Raw genomic sequence first — 20,920 nt, 5'->3', positions numbered from 1 at the left:
AAAAAAATAAATTGTAAAAAAAAGAGATTTGAGTAAAATACAGTAAAATGCATAGATGTTAGCTAAAAATTTTGGTGGCTTTTACCATCTTTATAGCTAAGAAAACAAAACTTAGAGAATTTTCCATGTAGACTATATCCTTATCCCTCTCAAGTCCCTTGGGCCCCTTAAAGGAAACACTTTCAGATTCTAATCCCTATACCTTAGTTTTGTCAATTCTTGAACTTAGTAAAATAATTCACTAAGTAGTCTTTTGTGTCTGGCTTTGTTCACTGAACATAATGGGTGTAGTTTTTTTTTTTTTTTTTTTTTTTTTAGTTGCAGAAAATAATTTATGTTGCTTTGTGGTACTTTATTTCATGTTGATACAATTTTTTGTAAGTCACTTTAAATAGCTAAATATCTAGGTGATCTTATGAGAATTACAGACATTAAGTTTGAAAAAGTTAATGGTCATCAGGATTTCTATATATAGTCACAATCAAAAAGTTAACATAAACTTGAAAGTAAAACCTTTTAGTAACCTGCAAAACAGTAAAAATGAGTTGTCAAACTTTATTTCTATGCTATATCAATTTAAACCTCTTAAATTATTTTCCATTATAAACTTTCCGACATTTCTTTTAGAATATAGGTACATGTAGTCTTTTCGTTATCTTCAGTCTTAATATTACAAAGTTACCTGTTTTACTTTAGTTATACTGTTGTCTTCTAGAGAAGATGCGTAAGTAGTCAGTTATACGTAAACATTTATAAATTTAAAAAATTAAGAATTAAGAATGGGATAATTATTTTACTGATCCTTATTCAATTTCAGAAAAGTCACTTCCCTAAAGCAGAAATTCCACCTAATAAATTCTTAATACTATGAATAGCCAAAAGAAAGAAAAGTGAAATTATGGGAAACCTATGAGAGTTTATTAGAGATTGTATGCCTTTAAAGATCAACAGTAGTAATACTTGATAAGTGAGAGTAAATTAATAGGCTGACATTTTTAAATGTATACTTCATAAAGTACATAGGCAATCAGCTAAGTCTGTGAAGATAATGATATAGATCAGAAGATACATGTTCATATAAATTTTCTATTTTTCACTTCTTTTACTATTGTATTAAAATCTTTTCTTTTTTACATTTGTTATCTTGATAGTCTAATTGTAAGACAATTCTTTTATCTGACAACAAGCAACAGTCTCACTGCTGGTGATTATTCTGAACCTCCAGGTTAGATACTTCCAAGTTCTTCTTGAGATACAAGTATGCATCATATTTCTATGGCAATGCTCTTACAAATTCTGCAATGTCTGGTAGGCATAGCTGGTGGCTTACCTCCCTTAAAATACTGTAAAAATGCAGAAGCGGGAAATGGTACCCAAGCTGCTCCCAAAGTATTTAATAGGTTTAAGGGACAGTGCTTTGATGACAGTAGCTTTGCAATGAGTCTGAAAATCAGAAGTGAAATATTCTCTTTGATCTTTTTTTAAAGCTGATTCCTATAACTCCAGTTCTTTTGCATTTCCATAAATATTTTGAAGTCAGTCTTTCAATTTCTTATAAAAAATACTTGCTAGACTTTTGATAAGGATTACTCTGAATCTACAGATGAATTTAGAAAGTGGTTACCTTAAAATTACTAAGCCTTCCAATCCAGGAACAAGGCATATTTCTCCATTTATCTAGGTTTTGTTTAATTTCTTTCAGCAAGGTTTTGTAGTTGTTAAAGGATTGATCTTGCACATCACTTGTTATATTCACTTTCTGAGAAAAGCTCAGAAAAGCTGAGAAAAGCTTTTGTTTTCTCTTCCAACATTTTTGTTTTACTTCTTTTTGTACTGGTTAGGAATTTCAATAAAATCCTGAAAAGAAATGATCAGAATGGACCTCCTCTAGGTCTATTTTCAGTGTTAGAAAGTATTTAGAGTTTCACCAATTAGTAGATTTTAGGTGTGTGTTTTTAATAAATGCTCTTTATCAGATTGAGGTTTTTCTCAGATTTAAAGGCATTTCAAATTTTTTTTTTTTAATTATGAATAGAAGTTACAATGAGCATTAGGGTGATTATGCAGTTTTCCTCTTTTACATACAGGTTATTTCTAATAGGCTTATTGAGGTAGAATGCATAGACCAAAAATTCATCCTTTGAACACTTTTGGTATGTTTCTAACATTATGCAACTGTAATTATGCAACATTACATCACCTCAAAAAAAAGGCAAAGCAAAACCTCTTTGGCCATTAGAAGTCACTCTCTAAACTCCCTCCACCAGTCCCTTACAACCACTATCTACTTTTCCCTCTCTATAAATATGTCTATTGTGGATATATTCTTTTTTTTTTTTTTTTAAAGATTTATTTATTCGTACAGAACTGGGGTACAGGCCAGAGATGTGGAGGGTGAGAGGATTCACCAGAGACAGAGTGGGGAGCAGAACAGGCAGATCGATGAAGTATACTGCTGAGGGGAGCAGCGGGCAGGTCAGGAGAGGTCTGCCTCGCCATGTGGATCTCCTCCAGGGCAGGCAGGGATCGAACTCATGCGGAAGCAGCTTAAGCTTCCTTGTGCTGTGCCTTAACCCGCTGCGCCACCAGGGAGGGCCTATTGTGGATATATTCTATAAATGGAATCCTACACTGAGACTTTGTGTCCGGCTTCTTTCACTTATCAAAATGTGTTCAATGGTTATCCAAGTTGTAGGTAGTATACATAAGCACTTTGTTCCTTTGTATGGCTGAATAACATTCCATTGGCAAATGAACATATCACACTTTGTTTTTCCATTCATTTGGGTTGTTTCTACTTTTTATCTACTACCGATACTGCTATAAATATCTATGCACAAGTTTTAATGTAGACATCTCTTTCAATTCTCTTGGCTATAAACTTAGGTGTGGAATTGCTGTGTTATACAGTAACTCTAAGCTTAATTTTTAAGGAACTGCCAAACTGTTTTCCAAAGTAGCTGCTCTGGCTTATATTACCATTGCCAATAAGTGAGGGCTGCAGTTAGAAGTACAAATAAATGTTGCATGTTCTTGCAAACATTTGTTATTGCTCATCTTTTTTATTATAGCTCTTTTAGTGAATATGAAGTGGTATCTATTAGTGGTTTTGATTTACATTTCCCTAATGGCCACTGATGTGCATCTTTTCATGTACTAATTTACCATGTCTATATCTATGAAATGATTGACCTATACATCTTCTTGGAAGAAAAAGCTATTCAAATATCTTGCTAGTTTTTGTTGAGTTGTAAGATATTTTCTATATTTTGGATACAAACCCTTACCAAAAATGTGACGACTTTCCAATTTTTTTTTCTATACTGTAGGTTGTCTTATCACTTTCTTGAAGCTACAGACTTTGAAGCACAGAAGGGGTTAAAATTTTTTAAAGATTGATTTATGCATACAAGAACTGGAGTACAGGCTAAAGAAGTGGTGGGAGAAAGGATTTAACAGAGACAGAGTGAGGAGCAGAACAGGCAGATCTACCAGGATACACTGCTGAGGGGAGCAGCAAGGGAGACAGGAGAGGTCTGCCATGCCATGTGGGTCCCCTCCCTGGCTGGGGATCAAACTTGTGCTGCAGCGACTGCTGACAGACTCATAGTGCTGCTCTTGAACCCACTGAGCCACCAGGGAGGGCCCAGAAGGTGTTAACAACAACAAAAAAATAGACATATAAAACATCCTCAAAATTAACACCTCCTGGGCCCTCTCTATGGTTCAGTGGGTTAAAGCCCAGAATCATGTCTTAGAATCATTTGTTAATAAATATTTTTAAATGTTAATATAATTATACATTTCTCAAAAAAACTTTGCTTGGTGTGTTTTAGGCTACTATTGCACTGTGTGTATGCATGTAATATTGCTATATTTTCAATTCTAAATCAGTAATTTTATCGTAACTTTGTCATAGCTATGTATGCATAGGAAAAATTATCTATCTAGTGTTTGGAAATCTGTGCAGCCACAGGCAAACTCTGGGGGTCCTGGCATATACCCTATATGGATGAGGGAGTACTACTGTATGTGTAATATTATTCCAATTTTCTAAATTATTTTTCTTCCCCCAAGGTTATATTTCTTTCTGAGTTTATTGTGATAAAATTGTTAAAGCATTTAATGTCTGTAAGCTCTGTGATCCTGCATCAATAAATCTCTCTGCATTGTTGACACTGGTAATTTTTATTTATTTGTTTTTCTTTCATGATCATATTAAATAAATTTTATTTCTTTATAGTAATTTTATTATTTATTTCCTTAGGACAGTTTTTTTTTTCAAACAACCAACTACTGATTTTGCTACTTGTTCTTTTTTTTGTAATTTTTTTTGTTCAATTTTTTGTAATTTTTCCATATTGTATATATTTATTTTAATCTGTGTATCATCTTCATTTTGGATTTATTCTAACTCTTAAGGCTTTTCAGGATGGAAGTATTAACTTATTTGTTTTATTATGCCATTTGGTCTTTTAATTTTTTTCACTGTATCCTATAAATTCTTTTTTCTTTCATCATAGAATGTTCCTCATTTTAGAACTGTCTATTTCTTCATGTGTACACTCAGATTATGTACATATAGATGGAATACTACACAAGTGGGTGCTGGGTCTTTCTCAGGTTATCATATCCAAAGGCACATGATTTCATCTGCCCCTCACTGCTGACATTAATTTCAATCACACGGTTAAGTTGTTGCCTGGCTTCTCTATTAAATACTTATTATTTTCCCTGCAACTAATAATATGTGGTGAGACACTGTAAGACCATAAAATAGTCTGCTCCTCCTCAAGGATGCATTTTTATAACAATATTTTTACTGTTGTTATATAAAGTAACCTCTATATAGTAACAGAAACAGGTTTCATTTATTATACTTGAATAAGTTCCATGCCAGTTTTAACATCTGTTTTTATTATAGTAGTCCATGTACACTGAATGTTTATTAAAAACTGTTCATTAACTACTTGCTATCTGGAAAGGATATGGCAATCTGATTCTTTAAGCCAACTGGCATAAAGAACCTGATTTCAGTTCAATAAAAAAAAATCTCTAGCTGTAGATGAGATTTAGAACTAAATTATACAATTGCAAGAACATTTTGTTAAAAAAGAAGCAGCGAAGGGGATTGCAACTGAGATGAAAAAATGCACAAAAATATGTAAAAATAAACTAATATAATAAAAAAAGAAAAGAAAAAAGAAGAAGGAAAAAGAAGCAGCTTATAAGAACCTACCTCTATTTATTTAAATTACATGTGGATTTTGATCATAAGGCTACTGACCATTAACGAGTTATTTCTAAACAGTATGATTTTTTTTAAAGGGAGCATCACCTCAGGCTTTAACTTATTTAAACATAGCTAATTTATATAAAAATGTTCATATGGCCAAGTGGTTTTAGTTTCTAAGTTTGATAACAAGCAGAGAAAATGAATGTTTTGGAAGTAAAAAAAAACAGCTTTTAAAAATGTTTTAAGTTTTTAAAGAAACATGTGTTTTAAAAAGATGCTTCACTTTCATTTTGTTAGCACACTCTCAAGATTATGCGAGAGCCAGTCATCATGCTGAATGGATGTGTCGCAAGTTCAATTTTCTTTCATAGAAGTCAAGAGATAGGTCAAAGGCTTACTCTCATAAAAAAGAACACAAACTTTGATATAGTCCCCTTTCTCTTTTGAGCAGAGCTTCTCATCTATAACTTTGTCTTACTTGCAATACAATAAAATTCCAGTCTTTATGACAGCAGAGGTGATTTTTTTGATCAATAGAATTCAGCAGCCAAAGCATTAGTGTTGGGTTGTTTTTTTCCCACCCTTCTGGAAAGCATTTGCAGCCACAGGCTCAAAGGAGAAAAAAAAAAAAGGGAGTGGGATTAACTCTCTGCAAGGAAGGTCAAAAACATAATTTACAAGTGAGGCAAGAGGAGCAGCTGTATCTGTTGGCCCAATCAAGACTACCAGCTGGAGAATTTACCAGCAATATGAAAACCACATCTACCAGATGTCAAGCAATGCAACTGGAGGCCAAGCATCTCTGGACTGAGTGCAGGACTCCCCTCTCTCTTACTACCCATATTTCATGTTAAATAGTATGGTGTCTTCCACAGACCACCAGCAGTGATATAACTAGAACACTTCCTCACAAGGGACTTAATAACATGACTATACCCCACCAGACTGGCTTCAGTACTAAAGTCCACCTCAAACACATTATTTTGTTAAAAGCAGTATTAGTTCAGAGTCACTTGTAAGGGGTGAGAGAAACTTAAATGACCGCAAACCATTTTTGTGCAAGAATCTTGGGGCTTATCAGGCTTATTTTATATGTGGGAGCTATCTGTCCACCTATCCTTTAAATCTGTTCATTATGGTAGCCACCGGTCATATGTGACTATTTAAACTTAAACTAAGTAAAATTTTAAATTCTGTTGCTAGGCATACTAACCACATGCCAAGAGCTCAACGTCCACATCTGACTATTGAGCATCCTATTGGAGAACAATATAAATATAAATTTAAAGCATTTCCGTCATCATGGAAAATTCTTGGTGCTGTGCTAAACCACCTTTAAATAAATCACCTTTAAAATAGGTAATTATAATTCTCCTCAATATACTATAAAAGAAACAAATCTTTATGCTTATGTGAAATAAGTCAACTAATATAATATGAATATTGTGTTAGGTGAGGACAAGACAAAGGAGAAGGGGAACTCAATAATGTTTTCACAAATGCAAGCCAATTCTTGTCTCGTGAGATGCTCTCATAACTGTTCACAGAAGCCCTGTGTCACTTATGACATGCAGCATTATATTCAGGTCGGTCTGAAAGGGGGTTATATGGTCAATAAACAGCAATGATTTCTTACGTTTCTTATTTTGTTAATATACACAATGAATCATATCCTTTAAAAAAGAGAATACCTGCTCAAATTCAGCTTGCAATTTACGCATTTTAAAATAAAATAAATCATGTTTCTTTTTTTTTAAATTATGTTACTTACACCTACTTTTACTCCAAAAATTATGTCCCTTACCACGAGTGCAGGGAAACCAAGTCACACAAGAAGTACTACGCAGATATATACATGGTTGTTATGACTCACTGAGGGGACATGTGTCACAAAATAGCAAAAGGCAAAAGAGCAAGGACCTTTGACTTTGCCCATGAGGACACCAGGAATATTCCAGAACACAGTCAGCTCATACTTACAAGCATGACAGCCACTCTTCCCTTACACATGCAGGTGTCAGCACACTTTGCCTGAGTTCCCTTTTTCTGCTCCACTAATTCTTGCAAAATAATCCAGCCCTGATGGCATTATCAGCTTCACTCCAATTTACTTTTCCCAGTCTCCATTTCTCTTTTCCATTTATTCACAACGGACAAAGAGGGACAAATTAATTGGGAAGAAGTTCTAGTCATCCCTGCTCTGTCATCCAAAGAAAAAAAAAATACCGTCTGCTGTTTTTCTTTGGCATTGTTTTATTGTTCTTAATCAGATTATAAAGGTAATAGAGTTACTATCCATGGGAGGCTGAAAAATTCATTCATATCAGGTTAGCCAGTTAGAAGCCCTTGCAATGACTACAAGGTTTTCAGGTTATGCTCCAGTTTTACCACTTACCTTGGCTTTCCCGTCCTGGGCTGACATATATCCAACACACATGCTCTCTGTCGTGTGGCTCCACAGAAATTCAACTGCCATGAAGAGAATACAAATAGGCACATTCAGATCACAGATGGAAAATAAATCTTTGCTTTTTAATAGAACAGTTAAAGATAGCTTTGTATTTAACACGCTTAGTTCCCTATTTTCCATTTGCTCCTTCGTAAATGTCATGATGATTTAGTACTCAACTGTGTAATACCATTAACTGTAAAATGAAAAATGTATTTCTTTCTTGTCAAAAGTTATGATTATTACATGTAAAATAAATGTTCTTCTGTTTGAAAGTTGTAACATTAAACACGCAATACTTATACATATCATGTACAATGATTTAGTAAATGTAATTTTCTGCAATGTAGTTTACACGTTCGCTCTCCTACCCTCCCACTCCCCCCCCCCCACACCATACACACAGTACTGATTTCTAAATACCATTCTCCATGAAAAGGGGTCAAGAAGTTTTGGAACAATATTGATTACAGGCTGGGGCACATGAAAATATTAAATGAATCTGCAACATTTTGTTTTGCTAGAAAGTAAGAAAAATGCTCAAAGAGTAATAAAGATTTATCAAAAGGACGTAGGGGTCAGTCAGAAAGGGGAACCCACTGACTAAATCTGGGTCAGTTTAAGTACCAAAATAAAAATGATGACAATAAATTATCATCACTGAGCAAAATAACAACCAATAAACCTGCACTAATGCAAATAAGTAAATAGGGAAGAGAAGAAAACTTTTCCTTGCAGCAGAATGCCAACGAATAAATAAAGAAGAAATAACAGAATTATAAAACCATTAAGATGAGTAAAACTAGTGTGGGTGAAAATTTGAATAGTAATGGACTATTTGCATAGTCATAAAGTATCTCTTCTCAAAATTCTTATTAAATAGAAGAGGAAAAGCGTGGCTCACTTGGGAGTAATCTAATAGATTTTACCTTAATCAAATGATTGAAGCTAACAACACCAATTAAGGAATAAATCAACACCATGTGCCTGAGACACTCCTGTGGTATCCCTGCCAAAAATTCAGCACGAGAATTACATGCACTCCACACAAACCTCATGTAGGAACACGACGGCATAACTGAGTTGAACTATTCAAAAGTGTCAAAATTAAAATAACATAAAGAAAGTTGAGAAGTGATTTGCATTTAAAGGAGACATGACAAATAAATACAGGTGCCACCTTGGAAATGATCTGGACTAGGAGGTGGAGGATGTAGAAAGAACAATTGAGAGACAACTGATGGAGTTTGAAAAGGGCCTATGGAATGTTGTATATTTTATGATGTTGAAACCTTTGATATTATTTTTTAGAAGACTGTCTTTGTTCTGAATATACCCATACAGAAATAGTAGGAGTAAAGATGCCTGATGCCTCCATCTTATCCTCAAATAGCTCAGAAAACAAATTGGTTTGAGGGTGTGTATGAGTGTGTGTGTGTGTGTGTGTGTGTATGTTTAAAGGAAAGAGGGAAGAAACCAGGAGTAAGGAAAGATAAATTAATGGGGGAAAATAAAAGCAATGGGCGAAGTAAAAGAGTCTGTTCTCATAACTTCTCTATTAATTTAATATTACATCTAAATAAAAACTTACAAAAAACAAAATTCACAAAATACATATAATTCTCTTGTCTTCAAGTACACATTTTCACACTCTCAGCTTTTTAAAAAGGAATTTTAAAAAACTGATGTACTTCAAAAATTTCAAAAGTCCTGATAATAAAACTGCATTGCTCAACACTAAGCCTCTGGGTCCCAGGCCATCCATCTGTTTATATCTCTGAGCTAATTAAGTCTGAAGACAAGTGTTTGAGTTGAGACACAACTGTGGGATCAGTGATCCTAGGCTCTGAAGATCTTGCCAGACATGTGGGGAAGAAAGAAGCAATAAGGGACAAAAGTGAGTTCCTCAGATAGCTGGCTCATTCCTTCATCATTAATTAATTATCCAACCTGCCAACCTGCTCAACAGACGCTCTGCTGAACAGTGTAGGAAACCAGCATCACACAATGAAGCAAGTTCTCTTCACCAGATGTTTTTTCTTCCTCACACATCTGCTTTGAACTTCAAAACCTTAAAAGTCCACAGTAAGGTCTGAGATATTCTAAATTGCTTAACTGAGCAAAGGCACTCAAGTCTTACACAATTCCCTAAAGTAGTGACAACGCAATTGTATTTAAATACAAAGTTAAGACCTTTCCAAAATTCTGACTCCTCCTTATATCCCAGGATTAGTAGTAACTGTGTTCATGAATCACCCAAGAAAAATATGTGGAAATATAGTAAATCTAACATGAAAGTGAATGATAATAACATTGCAACTTACTTTTTTTTTAAAGATACAACTCTGATGATTTTAAGTTGTGTTATCCTCTCTAAATGTAGCCTGCTTTAAGGAAGTAAAATATATTTTAAAAATTAGAATCATTAAAAAAAGGCAAATGGGTATAATTAACCATCAATAAAAATTGCTTTAATTTTTAGATAACTTTTTAAAGGGAGAGATTTTTAATAGCTTCTACATTTTTAGTTTAGGAGTTTATTTATTTAATCATTTATTTGTTTGTGCATACAAAACTGGGGTACAGGCCAGAGGTGCAGGGGTGGTGAGAAGATTCACCAAAGACAGAGTGGGGAGCAGAACAGACACATCGACGAAGTACACAGCTGAGAGGAGCAGTGGGCAAGTCAGGAGAGGTCTGCCGCACCATGTGGGTCACCTCCAGGCAGGCGGGGATCCAACTCATGTGGAAGTGGCTTCAGCTACTCAGTGCTGTGCTTTAACCAGCTTCGTCACCAGGGAGGGCCCAGTTTAGGAGTTCTTAAAGAATCACCTTTATAATTCAGGCTTCAGGGCCCTCCCTGGTGGCACAACAGGTTAAAACACAATGCCATGAAGCGATCCACAGCTATTGCAACACAAATTTGATGATCAGCTAGGGAGATGCTCATGGCATGACAGACCTCTCCTGACCCACACGCTGCTCCCCTAAGCAGTGTATTGCAGTAGATCTGCCTGATCTGCTCCCTACTCTGTCTCTGGTGAATCTTCTCACCATCCCTGCATCTCTGACCTGTACCCTAGTTCTTGTGTCCATAAATAAACAAATTTTGTTAAAAAAAAAAAAATTCAGACTTCATTTTGTTAATACAAGTTACCAAGAAAAATAAAAGATGAATTGCTTACAATTTAAATTATGCAATACCCTTTGAAAAGAAATCCTGTTTTGTTTATTTAAATATATGTCCTAACAAATTAATTTTTGATGCAGGACATCAGGGAAGGAGGCGAGAGGGAAGCTAACATTGAGAATCTCTCATAGGCTAGACTCTGTCTTTCATGACAGAACTCAGCAAAGCCTGGCTGGGAAAGCTAAGACTCAGAGAAGAGTAACAAGGCTTAGAGCACTCCAGTAAGTGTACAAACTAAAATTCAAACTAGACTTTTGGATTCTGAAACCTATTATTTTCCCTTGCTCTATTACTCTGATATTTACCTACCGTGAAGTGAAGGATTTAAAATTATTGTTACTGAGGAAGCAGATTAAATTCTTAACCAGTATCAAATGACCACGAAAAATCAAGCATAAATACAATTCAAGATATCTCTTTAGGAAAACTTTTAAAACTATAACAGCAAAATAATCAACACAAAGCACAAACATAAGGAAAAAAAAACCTGTGGTATCACAAAGAGGACATTTGCTTGCAAGATGTCAGAGCACCTCCTTGTCCACCTCAGCTGGGAATATAATGTCAGGCAACTCAGATTTTTATCACACTCCCAGAAATGACTGAAAGTGCTTGCTGGGAGTATTAAGTTGAGGTTCAAATAAATTTCAGCAAGTAGGATAATTAACAAATGAAAGCTCTACAGATAATAAGGACTGACTGTAACAAAATTATATACCCTGGGTATTTCTGCTTTATTTCTATGAACCAAGACCTTAAGAAATATATTCAGTCATTTTAATTAGGGAGAAACTGCATATAACTTAATTGCCTACAAAAGGCAGCATATTAAGAAAACTTAACTCTTCACAATGAACTGATTAAAACAACAATTAAAAATAAAGGAGGAAACTATATAAATGATATGGAACCAGCTAAACTGTTTTTTCAAACCTTTTGACCATGAAACATAGCAAAACAAAAATAGCCATACATGATCACTTAGTACAAACAGTTTTTATAACTAAAATTTCATGAAATAATAAGTAAGCTTTTTATTCAAATGCCATTGACCTATTCTATTGGATTCTTTATATTTTTAACATATAAACCTTTGGAAAATTCTGAATTTTGTCCTATTTTCATTTGTTTCCCATTTTTTAAAAATGTTCCTAGGAATCTCAACTGTCCAGATAATCTAAATTATCTATGAAAAATTAATATCTGCTCTGTTCAAGTCATGACATTCTGAACTACTGAAACTTTGTTTCCATGTATTTTTATTGTCTTTCATGAAAGAGTTTTATTATGATGAGAAATTGATCTAATGTTCTCAAGTTGTTTTAAATCAATTGACTACCTAAAACAAGGCTAAATATTTTGAAGGGGCATGAATAAAGTCCCTGCTTAAAGTTACACTGGGCATGTATATTTAGGATAAAATTTATTTTCAGTCAAAACAAAAATCTGTTTTCATTAGAAGTAAATTATCAAAATCATTGCAAGTTTGTAAAATGAGTAGAAACCTTTTGTAAAGTTTATCCCACAAAAAACTTTCAAAACTGTTTTGAGTTCTTATTAATAAATAAAACCTAGCAAGGGAGGTGCAAAGTTTGTTCAAATCCAATTACTTAGAGGAAAAATTAATGTTTCAGTAAAAGAGCAGCATCTTTTCTCATTAGTGAAATCTAAAAGTCTATAATTTGTTTTTTGATTATAGGGACTATAATCTGAAGTTGTTCCATACATTAAAAATTAAAGTTATAGCAACTGGACTAACTGATTCTAGGCCCTCTCTAGTGGTGCAGTGGGTTAAGGTGCACCACAGCCAGCTAGCCGCAGCTGCTTCAGTGGGAGTTCGATCCCAAGCTCTGGAGGGGATCCATATGGCGTGGTGATCCTGGCCCGCCCGCTCCTCCCTTCGGCAGTGTACTTTGTCAATTTGCCTGTTCTGCTCCCTACTCTGTCTCTGGTGGATCATTTCACCACCCCTGCACCACAGGTCTGTACGCAAAAATAAATAAAATATTTTAAAAAATGATCCTAATAATAATACAGGAGATGGCAGGTGCTGTATCAGGATTTTCCATGTGTCATTATTACATGTATAACATGCAGGGTACATGAATGGTCTAGAATAATACATCTGTGCTGGGAAAAGTGCTGTAATATTCTTTGGTGTGGTCAAGCTCAAGTCTATTTCCATTAAGAGAAGTTTCTGGACTTTGGGCAATGTCTATGTTCCCTTTGTAGTGACTGCTGTCTATGTAAACCTCAACTATGACTTGAAAAGGAATTTTTAAAAGAAAGTCAAAGCCTGGGCTTTTTAAGATACTGGAATGTCAGCCCCAGAAAAGATCTCCACCAGTAAACATTAAGAATTCCCAAAGCCATGCCAAAATAAATTCCTCACTGGGTTTAACAAAAAAAGATGGATATGGGGATTTGGCAGGATTTTCTTCCATTAAAGGGCTTCACAATGCATCATATCACACACAACTATAATGTGGAAAACATTAACACTACTGCTCCTGTTCCAGTGCCAGAGACCAGTTACCTGAGCATATGCTATATATGTGGCCTCAAGAGTGACAGGATAATGGCATTAATGAGACATTGGAAATGGATTTATATATAATCTTAGAGGTCAAACTTTCTGGAAATTTGTATTTAATGCTTCACCTCTGGGTAGACTGCCCAAGACCAGCTGACTTCAGGCTTAGTATCCCTCCACTATATAAGACACTCTTCAGACCCTCTGCAAAACAATACCTGCTTGTGACATATTTAAATTACCACTTTAAATAGTTAATATCTGAGGTACAAGTTAACCCTTATGTGATTGCTCCCTCAAAGATACCATATTCTCTTTCAAAATAATTCAAGTCCTCCTCTTTAAATCAAATAAAGTTTCCTCACCAGGGTTTCAAATAAGATTTTTCTATCCAAAAAGATTGTCTTTTCCATGCAGAGAAGCCCTCAGCTACCCTCATCTCCTTTTATAAATATTGTTCTCTAATTGTTGTTAACAATCCCCAACTAGACTAACTCCCACATGCATTTAAAACCTCTCTCCTAGCTTTACGTCTCAGACTTTCTTGCAAGGAAATCAGAACTCTAAAATCTGAACTGTCTTCCACTGGATGGTTGCCAAATCCTTAACCTCAGGTTGAAAGGTTAACCCTAAGATATTTTTCAGTATTTAAGTTACTCCTTCATGAGTAAGGAGAAATTCACTTTTGAAATGGTAGGAATGAAGAACTGTAAACAAACAGCGTTCACTTATCTTTGTAGGTTTTCCCCCTATGGCTTTAGGGTTCTTTATAACCCAGTAGGGAGTTCACACAAAAATGCTTTACTGCCCTACATAGGAGTCTTAAGACTCAAGTAATATGTGTGCCATTATAATCTTGAAGCAGCTTTGAGTTGGTTTGTTTCCCTGAAAAACTTTCACCATGAACTGTTTTGGAAGCCATGGGGATAAAGTTCTATAGAACCCCAGAAACACTAAGCCAAGTAAATAATTATTTTCTTTCCAACACTAATTTGTTCAAGACTAGGATTCTGACTAAAAAGAAACAGAGGGATATGGGTCAAATAGCATTAAAACCCATGAAGGACATTACAGTTATCTTCCTGTTTCATCATTTTATTGTACTAGAAACTGCAGGAAATAGGGGGCACAGGCTGGGACATGGAAGCTCTCCGATGAACAGAAAAAACATTCAGGGAAATGAGTTTTATTAAAACATGAATTCATTCATTCAACAATTATTTTAATGATTTATTTCATACTAGAGTGATCTCTATTACCCTTAAAAAAGATAAAAATTGACCACAAATTTACTAAAATGTCTTATCTGAGAGCTTTAGGTGAAGCACAATAAAATAAATTACATAGTCACTACAATTCTGTTATCTTTGCATTCATTTTACATGGAAACCAGTGTGGCACAAAAATAAAAAATAAAACCTGTATGATAAATTATAGATAGAACTAACTCAAAATGGAGAAGAAAATTACAAATGAAAATCTATCTCCAATTTTTAAAAAGTGTACTGGTGATATTTAGAGGAAAAAAAGTTCTATCAAGGGCCTTCTCTGGTGGCACAGCGGGTTAAAGCACAGCACTAAGAAACTTAAGCCACTTCGGCATGAGTTCAATCCCCAACCCGGAGGTGATCCACATGGCACCACAGACATCTCCTGACCTGCCTGTTGCTCCCCTTAGCAGTGTACTCTGTCATTCTGCCTTTTCTGCTCCCCACTCTGTCTCAGGTGAATCCTTTTCCCGCCCCAGCACCTCTGGCCTGTACCCCAGTCCTGTGTGCATAAATAAATACATCTTTTTAAAAAAAGTTCTGTCAAAAGTATATTACATTTACTTGTAAGCACCATCTGTTTGAAACAAATTCTGAAAATATAAATTTTAAATAGCACAACCTTACAGATTAATGCAGTTGTTAAAAAGTTTAAATACTGTGTCCGCCATATGTATCTTACACCTAGGAATAAATTACTTACTTTGCTTCCTCCCTTAATCATCCTTAAAAATCAAGATGCCTGCCTGTCTCTTACAACTATGGTAAAGAGGAAACAATCCCAAAGCACTGCTATTCTCTGTCTCACTAAAGATGTAAATAAGCCTTCAATAATGACATTGAGCCCTCCTCTACAACAGTTTTAGTTATATTTTTAAGACATATATATTAACATATTTATTTCCATTAATACCTTTTTTCTCACTACAGGCCTACTTTCTCTTGGAGGATTATATTTATGATCATGTGAGCCTAGCAGAATGCTTAGTCATAGGAAGTATGTGCCATGAAAATATTGCTGGGGCTCCTGATTGAAAGCGCCTTTGAAGTGCCTATTTTTCACTTGCTCACCAAATATTTAATGGCATTAAAGACAAAAGGTGGTTTGGGATTTTAATGGACAGTAAAATGACCATTTATCTTTTTGATGGTTCAGGAACATCAACTGAACACTGAAAATTTTTAAACCATAGCATGTTTTGGTAACAATGACAAAAAGTTTACTGGTTTTTAAAGAGGTAGTGGGGAGGGAAGAATTGAGGGGTGAAACACCATGTTTAAGTTTTAACTGGTAAGTGAAAAACACTGTGATCTGATAGTTTAAATAGTGTGTCAGCCATATGCACCTTACACCTATAAATAAATTACTTACTAAAATGATAAGGAGACTTGTTATCCTTTGAGGTAATTATGTAAGAAACTGAAAAAATTCTTAGAGAAGAAATAATGAGCTATTCCATTTATTTGAGTTTAGATGGGTCCACATGGGGATTTCAAAGATACTGGTAACAAGCAATTGCTTAAGCTGGGTGATGGGTCCACAGGTGTTCTTTTTATTATTATTCTTTATAAATTACAAATGAATTGCATTCTCCTTTTAAAAGTACATGAAGCATTTCATAGAAAAGAGGGGAAAAAAACAGAGAATGGGGGTAGCTAGATGGCAGAAAGGAATATTCTGAACAAAATTTAACTGTCACTATCCTGCATAGCAAAGAACCCGATATTATTCTGAGTAGGTAAGGTAACAATGAGAAAGGAATATCAAACGTGTGTTCATCAGATGATCAAGCTGCGCTGTGAACCTCAAATCTATTTAGGCTAAGGAGTCCATCACCTGCTTAGCACAAAGTTTGCTGGCCACACAGTCTTTTTACCCCTAATAACCTCTATGACTCCTCTATTGAACTGCTTAAGATTTTCCTTAAATATATGGAGTCTGTTTCTCATTGATCCTCACCCTTACTGCTTCCTACTAACTACTCTAAGGAGGGAACCCTGTATTTCACAATGATCAGACTCACCAGCACAGAAAGGGGAAGCTATAAGGAAAGAATTGTACCCATCTAGTGAGACTGATGGCTTATGCACATATTTGCATATATTCTAATTACCTGTATGGCAACAGAAGCTTAAACAGAAAAGGGCTCTTTTTTTTTTCCTTCCCACAGAAAGGCTTGCTGTGTCTTTACTTACACAATTATCAACCATATAACATACACCAGCCTCCATAAAAGCACTTCTGTAGAGGCCTTGGAAACACATGTAATTGTATTTTAGCAGGTAAAAAAAAAAATATATATATATATATATATATATTAATTTAAAAGCTGCGAGAAAACTAATTCTTTTCAGCTGCTCCATTCTAGAGACAAATATTTACTTTGTGTTAATTCATGGTTTGTAGGCTGATTTTTGCCAGCATCTCATGATAGGGGTGGGGGTGTAGGAGGTGCTGGGATGCTGTGGCAAACACATTCATATCCATATTGTCCTTTTATAAGATGGTTTGCAGAGATTGACTTCTGTAGTCTATTTAAACCATCTCCAAAGTTTTTTGCTCCACAACATTTATCATTATCCAACATTTCTGACCCATATTTCTTTCTATTTTTAAAGAGCATATGAGGATATCTTATGTGCCATCTCATTTTTTTGGGAAGGGCAGTCAATTTCTTTTAAAATGTCTGCCTAATAATCAACAAGGAAATTCTATTTGGTACTTAATTATTTTATGCAATAATTATCAGATGCTGACTACGGATACAATGGAGGGTCAGTACAAAGTTGGGTATGACACAGTTTCTGTTCTCAAATGATTAATATGGTGATGCAATGCTCAAAAACAGTGAAATCTAGTCATTGAGAAGATATTTCAACCCCCAATACCCTCCAAGTAAGTCACTGGGAATGAAAAGCTCTATGATACAGTCCTTTTAAAAAATTGGGTTTCGAAAAAAAATGTTAGGAAGTACTGGCCTCTACAGAGGGAGAGGTAGACAATTAAACACATGTCTGGGATGTGCCCTAGTGAGAGTTACAAGGAATGCAAAGTGCATGTTGCAAAAAGAGTACCAGGCAGAAATAAATCCTCTCATGGAAGGGTTTCCAAAGGATTCCAAGAAGATTCCTATCTGTCCTAGTTCATAAAGAAGGAATGTAATTGGCATAGGCCATGCCAAGCACAGGTAAGAGCATGTGAAAGTTACTGGGGAAGAACATGATCCTCTGGAAGAAAACCAAGCAATTTGGAGTGACCAGATTTACTATTTTGGAGATGAGTGAAGGAAATGATAGATTAGTCAGAATCACATTGAAACAGTTTTGGGGTGAGATCAGGGGAGGGCTTTCCACAACACATTAAGTAGTTCCATCAACCTTCTAGGAAAATGAACAGCAGAGGTTGTGTGTGTGTGTGTGTGTGTGTGTGTGCGTGTGCACAGTGTCACAGTAAGAGATAAAGTTTTTATTTTAATATACACAGAAAGTTATTCAACATTTACATAGAACACATAATAAAGTGATTACATATATTAACGTAACTCTTGTTTTGACCACTATCCTTCTGATCCCATAGGATGGCATTCTATGTCCAACTAAATCAGTTCTCATTTTTGTCCTTTCTGCTTTATGACAGTCTACTGTTCTTTTAACTACCTTTGTTTTTGAGCCCACAACTAAATTCTTTGGGTCAGCCATAGGTAAGTTGAAAGAAAGAAGTCTGTGGGAGTATGGGAGTGACTGATGAATAGAGTTGAGGAAGCTAAGGAGGCAATCTGGAAAAAAGTTTATAAGGGACTTCACAGTAGGAGGGCAGTGATCATATTTGTTCCAGAGTATCCCAAGGAGAAGAACCTGGACTACTGATGCAAACTGAAATCTAATTGTCTGAGATACCTAAAGATACAGCATAACACCTTGATTTGTCATTGTAGTTTTTGGGACAAATTATAGAGTCATTTGGCTGTAAGGTGATTTAAAAGATTTATTAGTATGCATCACTGCTTAACTTATTCCAAAATGTAGTAGTTTTAAAACTGAAAACATATTATTATCTCAATTTTTGTGGGTAAGGAATTGAAGTGTGGCATTATTGGGTGTTACTGCCTCTCCTGAGATTTCAGTCAAGAAATTTGCTTAGGGTTGCAGTCATATGAAGGAGTACTCCAATATGAAGCTATTGGCAGGAAGCTCCAGTGCTTCACCAACTGTTGGAAAGGTCAACATTTTTGCCATGTGGACCTCTCCATAATGTTGCATAAGTATCTTAATGACATGGTAGTTGGTCTTTCCCAGAGAATGACTCAACAGAGAGAAAAAGAAGAAGCCACAATGCCTTTTGTGACTTAACCTCAAAAAGCATACATTATCACTTTGACATCTTACATGTTGGAAGAGAGTCTCAAAGAAAAGGGAATCAAGTTCCACTTCTTGAAAATAAATTTATAGACATAGTTACTGTAACAGTGTCACAAAAGAGGACTTTGAAAGTCCTTCATACCTGATATTATCCAACTCTATTCACTAATCAGCAACAAAGGACCTTGACAGTTGCCCTGCATTTGATTCACCCACCCTGGAAGTAGTTCACTGGGATTCTTGTAATTGATGTATTTGTCAGGAGGAGAAACTCAGTAATGGAATAATGTAAATGCCGTCAAGTGGTAGTAAGAGTTGATTGAAGTTGTGCTTGTGGTTCAGTGGAAACACTATGATTTTCAGAAATGAGTGGACATAGGAAATATTAAAGTGAAATACTGTTTTGATTATAGTAATCTTGGTGCAAAACACTTGAACAATGTATAGAACTTACTTTTTTTAATTTAGGGAATTGGTTTGTTTTATTTGGAAACACGGGATGGAAAGACTACTAAGCATTTCTGGTTGCTAGATATTACTAAGCATTAAGAAATCACAACTTTGTGAAGTTATGTTTTCATGAGAATTTTATAAAGCAATAAAATCACGGTCCAAACATGAAGCAATTTAAGTTGTGGCTGATTTGGAGTAACTAATGGAATAGCACATGAAACTATACTTGAACTTGATTTTTGAAATTTTCTTCTTTTATAAGCAGAGGTTTATGACAAAGCCTTCTCCATTATCGGTCCAATCTTCCAAAACTGGGATCTACAGTGAATAATATTTATAAAATCTTGATACTGTCAATATTGATTACTAAATGTAACTGTTTGGGATCAACCCCTAATCAGAATATAAACGACAACTATAAATATAGGCCAGGATGTGAATGTAAATAATCATGACAATAATAGTGTGGTTACTAGAGGTTTAGGATTTACTTTGGGGACCTAGAAGAAGAGAGGGCAGTCATATCGGATGTAATAAACTTCCCATTATAGAAGGTAATAGAAGACAGACATGGACATCATATGATGGTTTAGTGGTCAATACATCAGGAAGACATAACACTCACCAATATGTGTATAGCAAATGAAGGTGTATCAAAATATATCACACAACTAAAACTAGACATTGGTTACAACACAATAGTAGTAGAGGACTTACAGCAATGGACAGGCCAACTAGATAGAATGTGAACATAGAAACAATATCCTTAAATAAGGTATTAGACAGGGTAGGATTATTAGACAACTATAGGGTACTGCACCCTCCAAAAGCTGAGTACATTGTTTTCTATAATGCAGAGTGAATGTCATCCAGGATAGACATCACTTTGGGTCCCCAAACATGGTGGATATCAAGTGCAAATAAATTCAAAAAGACTAAAATCATTGCAAGTAATTTTTCTAGTCACTGTGGTATTAAAATAGAAATAAAACACAAAAAGAAAAATGGAAAATCTTATATGTAGAGGTTGAACAACATATTACTGAATGACTACTGGCTTAAAGAGGAAATCGAAGTAGAAATTACAAAATACCTGAATCAAATGAAAATGAAGACATAACCTATTAGAACCTCTGCAATGCAGGAAAAAAAAAAAAACTTTCTAGAGGGAAGTATATACCAAACTGACATACATTAGGGAGAAAGAGTTCAAATACATAATGTAAACTTATAACTTAATGATCTAGAAAGAAACCTGAAATCAAATGCCAATAGAAGGAAGAAAGTAATAAAAGGTAGAGTATAAATAAGTGAAATAGAAGTAAAAACAAGTCAGTAAAAAGGTCAATGAATACAAAAGCTGGTTCTCTGAAAAAATAAAACAAATAAACCCCTATGTAGAACGACTAAGAAAAAAATAGGAGAAAATGCT

General features: G+C 34.9%; 1 protein-coding gene across 4 annotated transcripts in view; it reads right to left on the bottom strand.

Annotated features, from left to right (window-relative positions):
• The window catches only part of TASP1 (taspase, threonine aspartase, 1), a 199,315-nt gene that overhangs the window by 23,866 nt on the left and 154,529 nt on the right, over positions 1–20,920 (bottom strand). For all 4 annotated transcript variants that reach the window (XM_004687161.1, XM_012728473.1, XM_012728472.1 and 1 more), the window contains exon 13: positions 7,632–7,705. In XM_004687161.1, coding sequence (XP_004687218.1) covers positions 7,632–7,705 — 74 coding nt within the window. Of the gene's footprint in view, positions 1–7,631; positions 7,706–20,920 lie in introns of those variants that run through there.

The sequence above is a fragment of the Condylura cristata genome, unplaced genomic scaffold, assembly GCF_000260355.1.
Source record: "Condylura cristata isolate star-nosed mole 26May11 unplaced genomic scaffold, ConCri1.0 scaffold00022, whole genome shotgun sequence".
Taxonomy (NCBI): domain Eukaryota; kingdom Metazoa; phylum Chordata; class Mammalia; order Eulipotyphla; family Talpidae; genus Condylura; species Condylura cristata.
The sequence above is the reverse complement of the archived record's forward strand: the minus strand, read 5'-3'. Positions and strand labels throughout refer to the sequence as shown.